Consider the following 10,498-nt stretch of genomic DNA (forward strand, 5'->3'; position numbering starts at 1 on the left):
CATAGACTACTATCGGTGAATCTGTGTCAACTCTATCAAGGTGAGGAGCTGGTATTAGATTTGGGCGTCCGTCGATTAGGCTGAAAACTGCACAATTGTACCAATTTGCCCTCCGAAGTCGGTTCTTCCTCTCATTTTGGTTACCCTTGGCAGCTCAAATTCCGTCGTCGCGACTTCGCCGGTCTCCAACTCATTTTATTTCCGGTTCCGTCGTATTACCTTCGTCCTGGTATGTCTATTTGTAGTGTTTTGTTGTTCGATCTGTTTGTTTATACAGTGAAGATGTATTTGGTGTTGATGTTTGAATTGGGTCCGATTTGAACCAATTAGTTTCTGCATCTGTAGCTTAGTAATTTGCACTGTCGAATTGCAGTTTTTGGAAGGGCGATCTGTTGGTTTATGTTTTGAATATGGATTTAGTCTGGTTGTGATGTTGCATTCGTTCTGCATTTGTGCCAATTTTGCTAATTTGTCTTCGATAAGGCTGAATTGCATTATTCATTTCGTCCTGCAAAAACCATTGTTACTCATTTTTGGATAGATTGTTGTGCATCTACCAAAAGCTAGTTTGTGCATCTAAGTTGCATTTTCTTACTGCCGTATTAGTTCGAATTTGAGGTTTATTGGATTTCGATCTGTTGGTCAGATGGGGTGTGCGACGCTAATCAGACCCCAGACCTGAGAGGGTAATTTAGTCAGATGGCATTTTGTTTCCTTCACTCTCTTGTTGAACCAAACGCTGGAAATAAGCCCAAACATCCTACATGGGCTGAACCAAACAGCCTACTATCCTATCCACCAAATCAAGAAATCCCATTAACCATGAAAACATGTTAATAATTGTGGTGGCTACCATACGCCCCTTGTAGATGGTGGATGCTACATCGCAGTTCGCAACTGCTATTACAGCGATTGTAGACCAACAATTAAATACTAAAAGACAAACTTTTGGATTGGATTGCGACTCATATTCGTTTTTTTTTCCTTTCCTAATTTGGACTAATAAAGCAAGTGCCTTTGATAAGTTGCGATAGGCAATGAAGATGAAGTATTTCAATTTTACAAGCTGAGACATAAGTATACATGTGATGTGGCTTTACAATATTAGTCAAGTACGTACATATTATTTATTAAGGTGAAAGGGCAACGAAACTAAACAAATTTTGGAAAACCTCTTGAGATTTGAATTGGGAGAAAATTTATCTACAAAAGTCGGAATTAAAGGATACAATCAATAGGCATAGATTAATACTCCATTCTGCAATACACATGGAGATTCTCGTGCTAAGCTGAATAAATAAAACAAATAATAGTAGTAATAAAATTACACCATACTCTTCTTCATAAGTAAATACAGGCTACAAAATAAGCCTGCTTATTCCTCTCAACGACAAATACGAGGGACAGAAAGTCATGTAGGGAGGCAATCTGAAAGTATTACCAACTTCTATCTCTCTCTCTCTATGCACGACACCAGGTGAAAGAATCAACAAGCATCAACATTCACGCAAATTCAAACACCAAATCTTTATTCCTTTTTATGAATACTCTCATTCCTCTTCCGTATCGAGCACAAAGAACGAGAATGGATAGAACTTGTAACCGTCACCCTCGTAAAACTTGTTTTGGAACTCGACCCAGTGAAGTCTCAGCGCGTGCAAGAAGGCACTCAAAGTTTCCATCACCAAGAGTACGCCAACAGTGGCACAAATAAAGATAATAATGCCGATTATAAGGATGAATATATTGTTATATCTGCACATGTTCAAACATTCATCAGTTTCTTAGTCAGAAAAATAAAAATTAGAGTGTACATAATAATGCAAATATTGAAATGGTATAAACATCCATAAGACTTTATAGAGATGTCAATGAAAGAAATTAACTCACCCCCATGCAAGAAGGAGAACTTTCTCATAGAACACAACGGATAACTCAGAGTGCGCAAGGCTGAAATCACGAAGGAAAAAGGAGCGTTATAATGAGAACATTGAGTGATATTCAGTATGGTTATCTGCAAAGTTTAGTATTAAGGGAGAGAGGAATGGAGATGCTTTCCTCCTTGCATTTGTTCAATAAAGAATATTGATTTATGGTAATCCTAAATCTTGAAAAACTCAAAATTGAAGGGAAGAAATAAAGAAAGTCTTAGCTTCTGGCACAAACTGAAATTACTTGTTCCCGTATTATTTCAAGGTTGCAAACTCATTTACATACCTGAGTGCCCACAAACGAAGATAGGAAGCTGTATTTGACACTGCTCCAAGAACAAATTCGATAGTGTGTATAAGCTGATGTACAAAAACTTCACTGAACTCAAACTCCTCATGACCATGACCATGGCCATCGTTATGGTTTGCCCCTGATTGCAAAGACTCCTCTGCACCTGGAAGGGGTGCATAGGCCTCTCCCTGGTGCCTCTGAGAGGCAAAACGATAAAAGGAAGGTAAAATGAACTGATATATAAAATGCTACAATGATTAGTGGGAAAATAACATAAGAAAGTCAGAAATTGCATACCTCATGTTGCATCTTCAGAAGGAAAGGCTTTGGAAGCAGCATCCATGGGACAGACACAAGAGCCAATAGCAATAGCACCATCTGATAGGTGAAATTGGCTTCACATAGTCAAAGAAGTGGGAAATACAAAAGCTTCCGACACATTTGATGTAATATAAAATGAATATATAATCCACAGTTTTTTTCTTTTCCAATTAAAAAAAAAACAACCTGCAACGTCTTCTGACCAGGAAAAAGCTGGTTTTCACCGAGGTCATCCGTAGGACTCAGAAACATGTAGATCATCACATGGTATAAATCAGCTTGGGATCCAGTACACCACTTGACAATGATAAGGAGAGAAAGATAGCCAAACAGGCTATTCAAGAATATCATCTGGGGAACAAATTGGAACCTGGAATGGGAATGGGAATGGGAATGGGAATGGGAGTAATAAGAAAATGATACTTCGACGTACAATAGTTACACTATTTGTGTTTCAGAATAACTAATAGAAAAGGGTACATATAGATCCCAGTGATCTTATATCTAATCAATGAAAAAGTTATCAGGAAAAACAGGGTATTAAACTTACCATGTGTTTATGCTATTCTTGAAGAAGAGGGCATTAAAATAGCTCAATATTATTCCCAGGTTCATCTGGGCAACTCCAAGCAATATGGACATTTTCATTTTAAGTGAGTTCAGGAATGGAAGCTCACTACGTGAACCATGCCAAGCAGGATCCACTCCAAATGGATAAGTGTCTCGTCCTTTGATCAAGCCAATAGTGGATGCCTCACTGCAATAAGAAAGTTCAGCACACAAGAGGGAGCATGCAACAGAGCATAAAAGATTCGAGGTCAGTCAGATACCTGCAAGTTGCATCGCGGCATACATAAGCCGACGGAGCAAATAATTCAAATGGCACGGAGAAAAACTCATTATAGATTAATCCAGTGTAAATTGAGAACAGCGACATCAACACAATTACATAACGTCCACCAAATGCCATTTCCATGATGTCCCCAAGTTTCTGCATCATATGGTATAATATAATTCATAAAAGTGGCTGTAGTAGAATAACACCAAAATATTCGAGGCTGAAATAAGGATTTTTCTAAATCATTTATTGATCTCCATGAAAAGTATTCATTGATTATATAAGAATTTAAACACCATTCTTTATGGACTCAAACAAAAATTCCCCAAAGGTAGTTTGCAGAGTAGCTGAACACTCGGGTATTAGTCAGAGTTGTTCTAAGTTCCAAAACATCTAAGCAACACCAGCGCACAAAAGTAACTTACCTTTTAAATTTTATTAAAAACACAGTTAATCAGGTATCAGGATCAATACGGCAGATTATAAACAAACTACAGATTTGCAGAGTCTAATGTTAAGGCAATCATCAAGTACTGTGTTATATCATGCTGACCAACAAAAAAAAAAGAAACAGCTGATGCATTAAAAATAAAGTGAAATGGTGCATTCAGCTAGAGAATAGCAGACAACAAAACAACGAATGTAACTGCTATACAGGTTGCTGCTGCTAAAGAAAAACATAAAATATACTCACTCCTTCCACAAAAAACACGACTAACGTTTAGTGGCATGGGTTTTAATAATTTTGGTTGAGTGTTTGTGAGTGGAGGAGGGTCCCACATTATTTTATAATAATATTTGTGAGCGAATGAAGGGTTTAGTGGTTGGCCCAAGAGTGGTAGTTGTGTAAGTATTTGGATAAATAGAGGTTGATAATGAAGGAGATTTTTGTGGGTCACTGGGGTAGCGTCCAAAAATAGAATTAGGCATGTTTTTGGAGGATAGAAAAAATGGAGACGTAGTCATGTTTTTCGTGGACAAAGGGAGATTTTTTTTTCAAAAGATAACTCAGAAGAACATGAACATACCTGACTGGAGAGCTTTTTTTCTCTGACGATAAAAAATAATGTAGCAAGTAGAAGGCATATACCATGGCCCCAGTCCCCAAACATGACCGCAAAAAGAAATGGGAAAGTGACAATGGTGAATACACCAGGATTTGCTTCCTGATACTTGGCCACTCTGCCATGAGACAATGAAATAGCCAGATAATAACTGTATTGTACTGTATATATATGCATACATATATGTATGTGTGAAGAAAAACAACTAAAACTATATGACTGCTAGTCAACTTAAAATTTCAAGTTTGAGAACCAAACACCAGCGTTTTAATGATATACTTTATGTAGTAGCAAGATTGACCAGGGCAGTGTTTCTAGGGTAGTTGTATTAACCAGCACATTTGATTTGAAGCAGTATTTCAAGTTTAAGAGGTAGTCCACTATCAACGACAGAATCTTTAGCAAAAAACTCACCCATAAGCATCAACTATCTCCTGGAAAGCTGTAGTGAATTTGTTTGTCCGGAAATAAGTTGGGGGCATTTCACGTGTATGCAAGACTTGAAAAATAGCCTCAACTTGAGAATTGCAATCATGTGTTGCATGGTGTAACGCATCCTGGATCTACACAAAAGGAAAAATTTCCATATTTAGCAAAATTGTCCAGATTTCAAAATTCCAAATTAGACATTAAGAACAAGCTTTGTGAATCAATGATAGATTACCACTTCCATGGAACTATGTCCCCTGACCAAAGAAGGGGTTGGTTTAGAAGAAAAGGTTATGTACCTGTTTTGTTGCAAAAATAGGACTCCATCCTTCTGCTACCAGGCATTTCTTGGTCACATCCATACTGAGCATATTCAGAGTGTGATAAATGGCTTTTTCCTTCCTCACCTTTACAAACATAAAAAGATTTAATGTTTGCACAACGCACCATTAACTCATAAAAAAGATGAAGAGCTATGATTTCGGTTAAGGGGGGCGTTCATCAGTTCAACACTTCAGCTAAATAATGTGTCATACCAAGACATTCCACTGCTCGAACTGTTCTCCAATAGTTTGAAGTAAGTTTCCCCGATGAACAAGTCCTGCATCTATTGTAGTCTTTAGCTCTGCTAGCCTCCCAGAGACCTAAAGCAGCAGAAGAAAAAGGTTTAGATATCAGAAGAGGGGATAATTATAAAACTAGTTAATGATACAGACATACAGAACAAGGTTAGTAACTGAGTGCAGTAAAGAACTAAAGCAGCTTGTTTCTTTTTTTTGGCAATAATATTACGAAATCAGATACCTCGGTGATCAATTGAGACTGCTTGGTGACATCCTCACTAAAAGAGTATCTATTTGCTCCAAATGCCTCACATATTTTAAGGATTTTGTTTTTCGCCCTTTCCCCAGAAAAGAAAACTGCGAATACATTTTTTTCAACCTATACCATAAGATACAAAAATTAGTTCTCTGCAAATCATCCTTCTATCATGTGTGTAAATTGTTATTTGTTAATAGAATGTCTCACATGCATGCATTGGTATGAAGTACCAGGAGAAAAACAGCATCAGTGTTTTAGATATTTAATACTCCATTAAACAGATAAAAAATACATCAATTTTGCATGCAAGTGACAAGACTTTATTGACACTACCAAGAAGCATATGCTGCTAAAAGAGCTCAAGTGAAAACATTATCACACTTAACATACAGTCATAAATGATTCTAGAAACTCATAGGCATGTGGCTCAAATGTTCAGCTCAGTGTAAGATTTGGAAACTGATGAAAAGACACTATTAGAGCTGATTCATGATAGAAGTAAAATCTCAATCCTGGAGTAGGGTTGAAACAAAGCATTTAACTAATCAGTAAAACTGACAAGAATAAAATCATCATTGGAAGATTCACGAGGCCTTGCAGAACTAGTTCTGGTACACGAGTCAATTAAATATACCTTATCCCCTGATACTGGGTCAACAACTGGCTCATCCACAGCAACCTGCTTCAGATACACATTACCCCTAGTAGCCCGGAACAAAATCCTCTCAAATGCCATAGACTTTTCCCTGGGAACAAGTCCAGTGATAAATCCTAGGCGAACTTGCTTGGATGAATCTGTTGTTTCCTGTGAAACAAAACATCATTGATCACCATAACAGAGGGAAAATACCTTTTTCTAAAGGGAAAATGCAGTTTACAAGGCCTGTACCTGCTCAGATAACAGCGGAATTTCCAAGGATTCCTCCCCGCCCTGATTTGATGAGTATTCCCTTTGACGAGCCTCGGCACTGCTAAGGGCAGAGGAAAAGAATTCACCAGCCTAAGGAAATGAAACAGCAATCGTGTCAGCATAGGTGCCGGCTAAGGGGAGAGTTGAATGCTTTTCTTCTAAAAGATCATAATAAGATATAGGGGAAGGTATAAAACAGCAGAATTGGTAAAAAAACACTTAGATTCGAATCATGAAAAACTCATGAGTACTTCATTTTACAAATGTGATAATGTTCTACTTGATGATCAGATTAAATCTTGGTACTGCATCTAGTAAATGAAGTATCTGCAAGTGAAAAATATGCATGTAGAAAAGATCGACTCCATTATTCATTAATGGTCCAGGACTGTTAATCTGTTATATATAGTGTGGTTCACAAACTTCAACCAACATCTATATCTCCTATGCAGATTTAAGACCTTTGACCATCTGAATGCTTCTTTCAGATGGAATGAACCTAAAATGGGTAAGGAAATATCAAATGTGAGATATTTTCCAAGTTCTCTTTTCTTTGACATTAATAGAGAGTTTTCTCCCAGAACTGAAGCTGGTATTATTTTGTTGGAATTATAAGTATCCTTATTCAAACTAGTGAGTTACACCTAGAAAGATGTGATACAGGTACTTTGTGATACAAAATACTTTTTGTTATTAGATGGAGAAGAAAATACAAGAAACTGAAAACATAAAGCAATACCTTTTGCAGAACAAGCTTGTACTCCGCTAGCTCATTGTAGGAGCGCTGTAACTTTTCACCATTTGCATTTATCTCAACTAGCTCAGCCTCAAGATCTCCAAGTTTAACCTGAAATGAGATGATACTCTAGGTTAAACATATTCAATTAACGGAAGGATTTACAAAAAGCTAAGGATACCTCAAGGTCATCTATATTGGCAATGGCTTCACCTGAAGATCTCACTTGAGCCACCAACCCAGCCTTTGACATTTGGTCGCGGAAAAATCTTAACTTACGTGCCATTTCTCCAGATCTTTTAATCTTCAGCGGATACAGAAAAATCAATAACAACTCAACTTTTACAAGTGGTAGACATGTGCTCAGGCAGAAAGTAAAATCTAACATGTATTGGCAATAATTTCAGCGGCAGCCAGAAAGAACCGCAACATACAACTCTATAGATCGTAGAAGCCAAGTTAAGATACTCTATAATTTGTGTTGTTTTTCTAAGTGTAAAAGATGGACTGAAGTTTATCTTGAATGATGCCACCTCCCTTAAATAAGTTGGGAAAAAATTGGTGATTTCACAGATAATAATCGTTTATACTTTCTAGACCTTGATCTAACAAACGGAATGAAATGACGTATAACCCTTGACATCCAAGAAACAAAATGCAAGCCTATATATTTGGTGCATGGCATATTGCAAACCAAGCAACTACTAAATGCATACTTGCTGAGTGTGATAGACTATGCTATCCTTGATAGTTGATAATTGATCAAAAATGGGAGGAGTATAACACTTAATATCATGATATAAATCTTTACCTGAATGGCATATGTTCTCTGGAATGGACTTTTTTCTGCATTTAGCTGAGAGAAGACAGCAAGGCAGTGATCAAGATTCGAGATACAAGGCTAAGGAAGCTCACAAAAAGTAAATACAAAATAAATTCTTACAGAAACTGACATGGAAAAGAAATTCACAGGCCAATGAGATCAGTAAGAAGATAAGCATACCCATACCAGGGGCTTATGCAAGTACTTCATAAAAATTAAGTGCATAGTTTTCCCTCTTCCCTTATTCCTACATTCGTAATCCTGATTTTCCCTCCGTTCCACATTAATAGAGTTGTATTCCTATTTGCAATGTTCCATCATAAAAGAGTCATTTCTATTTTGGTAAAAATTAACTCATTCAATCTATCTTACTTTATTTCCTCTCCTACTTTATTGTCTTTTCATTTTTCTCTCACCCAATTTATTCTCTCTTCACATCTCTATTTTATACTCTATGTTACTTTATTTTCTCTCCACTCAACACATTAAACATCTGCTATTTCTTAATCTCCATGCCAAAAAGAAACATCTCTATTATCTTGGAACGGAGGGAGTCATATGGTTCATTTTGTAGAACATCAGATTATCCAAGAGTAGTAATTAATCAGTACAGAGAATACACATCAAGTGCCACACTTGATTGAACCTAACACCGAAAACTGAAATAACCAACCAACTACTATTTGATGGCAACATCATCATCGACATCCCAGGCCTGCTGCATCAACAAACTCAGAAAGCAATTTTGACAGGCTCAAGCGCACATAAATAATCACTCAATGCCAAACATGCCAACATGAACTTGGACTTGGTAAGTCACAGAATAAACAAGGAACGACACAAAAGCTGAACAATGCAGATATTAACATGTATCTTATATACAACTTTGTTCTGATTCCAAACCCAGCTAAATCCAATACCTCACGTCAAATCATAAATCCTAGCAGAATCAAAAGTATAAATTAGCTGCTTTAGCAAAAACTACCATCACAATTAACTAACACATTAGTCTAAAGTTAGCAATAACGTTATTACAAACACATCTTCCGTACTTCCTCTTCACACAATAACAAGCAAAGAAGAATCCTCGCCAATACTTCGTTTAATAATACCAAATTCGCGAAAATCATAACCCTATGCACATCACATTACCACAAAAAATCACAATAAGATTAATTGGAGCTAAAGAAACAACAGAAGAATCAAACTAAGAATCGCGTACGTCTTTGAATTGAATAAGACCGAGATCGCCGAGATAGGACACGGCGAGATGAGCGGACTCGATGGGGATGATGAGTTGCACGAGCTGCATCGGCTCCGAGCGAATCAGATCCATCGGCGGACAACATCCCCCTTCCCGCTCCCCCATCTTCTACCTCAGATCGAATCAATCTCTCTCTCTCTCTCTCTCCCCCCCTGTCTAGAAATCGAGAAGAGAAAATCGTGCTAGAGTTGGATGATAAATAATTGCAAAGAGCAGTAGATGATAGATCAACACATCCACGTCAGAGATAGAGAGAACAGATTCGCTGGCTGGCTGATATTATTTGCATTTTTTATTTTTTATTCTTTTCTAGTTTTTTTTTACTTCCATTTAGTTGAGCACACGCGTCACACGATTCATCTTCAATTAGGATGAGTTTTTTACCTCAAATTTAAATTAAAATCGCCATGGCCAGTGACATAAAACGTAAAATATTAAGGTTTTTTTTACTATGTTTTATTGCACTAATTAGGGTTATCATTCGATTTATTGATTGTGAATTTTTTATAATAATACTGTGCCATAATTAGTAGGGGTGCTTAACCGGCCGGATCCGGGTCTATCCGGTCCAGTTTGACCGGGTACCTAGTTATAAATTTTCATGAATCCTAGAACCGGAACCGGTTCGGAACCGACCGGGTAAGAACCGGCCGATTCCGGTTACGAACCAGATCCGATTTATAGTTTTCATTTTAATTTTCTTTTTAAATAATTCAACATCTAGAAATATAGCAATTAATACCTAAAAATTCAAATAAACACACAAAAAATACAAATCAACAAGATAATAATATTTATCATCTAATATTCCAATACCTAAAAATAATAATTCAATAAAGATCTAAAAAATATAACACCTAAAAAATAAAATCAACACAACAAAATACTAATTAGTATACGGCCAATATTCCAATAAGAAAATAATATCTAAAAGACCAAAACCAACATTCCAATAATATTTAAACAAAATTCAAACAACCAAATCAAAACCAACGACAACATCCAAAATTCCAAATCAATGATACCAAGTCTAAAAACAAAAAAAAATTTAACAATGTTAACAATATC

At 36.6% G+C, this 10,498-nt stretch overlaps 1 protein-coding gene across 1 annotated transcript; it reads right to left on the bottom strand.

Moving 5' to 3' along the window:
* Positions 1-1,161: 1,161 nt before the first annotated feature.
* Positions 1,162-9,673, bottom strand: LOC121747983 (V-type proton ATPase subunit a3-like). The gene is made up of 18 exons (XM_042142179.1): positions 9,389-9,673; positions 8,155-8,199; positions 7,525-7,647; positions 7,347-7,454; positions 6,587-6,697; positions 6,332-6,502; positions 5,680-5,817; positions 5,412-5,519; positions 5,175-5,282; positions 4,861-5,009; positions 4,411-4,564; positions 3,375-3,535; positions 3,095-3,301; positions 2,731-2,914; positions 2,521-2,601; positions 2,218-2,420; positions 1,891-1,950; positions 1,162-1,755 (listed from the first exon to the last, which is right to left on the bottom strand). Exons 1-18 carry the CDS (start codon positions 9,533-9,535, stop codon positions 1,551-1,553), a joined length of 2,463 nt encoding a protein of 820 aa, XP_041998113.1. The 5' UTR covers positions 9,536-9,673; the 3' UTR covers positions 1,162-1,550.
* Positions 9,674-10,498: the final 825 nt, after the last annotated feature.

Source organism: Salvia splendens, chromosome 9 (genome assembly GCF_004379255.2).
Source record: "Salvia splendens isolate huo1 chromosome 9, SspV2, whole genome shotgun sequence".
In the NCBI taxonomy this organism is placed as follows: domain Eukaryota; kingdom Viridiplantae; phylum Streptophyta; class Magnoliopsida; order Lamiales; family Lamiaceae; genus Salvia; species Salvia splendens.

Bases quoted from the DNA above. Each gene is read 5' to 3' on its own strand.
- LOC121747983 (XM_042142179.1), bottom strand. From the start codon at position 9,535: ATGGGGGAGCGGGAAGGGGGATGTTGTCCGCCGATGGATCTGATTCGC. The intron at 7,648-8,154 runs GTAAAGATTTAT...TATCCGCTGAAG, and splicing joins AGAGAACATATGCCATTCAG to ATTAAAAGATCTGGAGAAAT. The intron at 1,951-2,217 runs GTATGTAAATGA...TCGTGATTTCAG, and splicing joins CTTCGTTTGTGGGCACTCAG to CCTTGCGCACTCTGAGTTAT.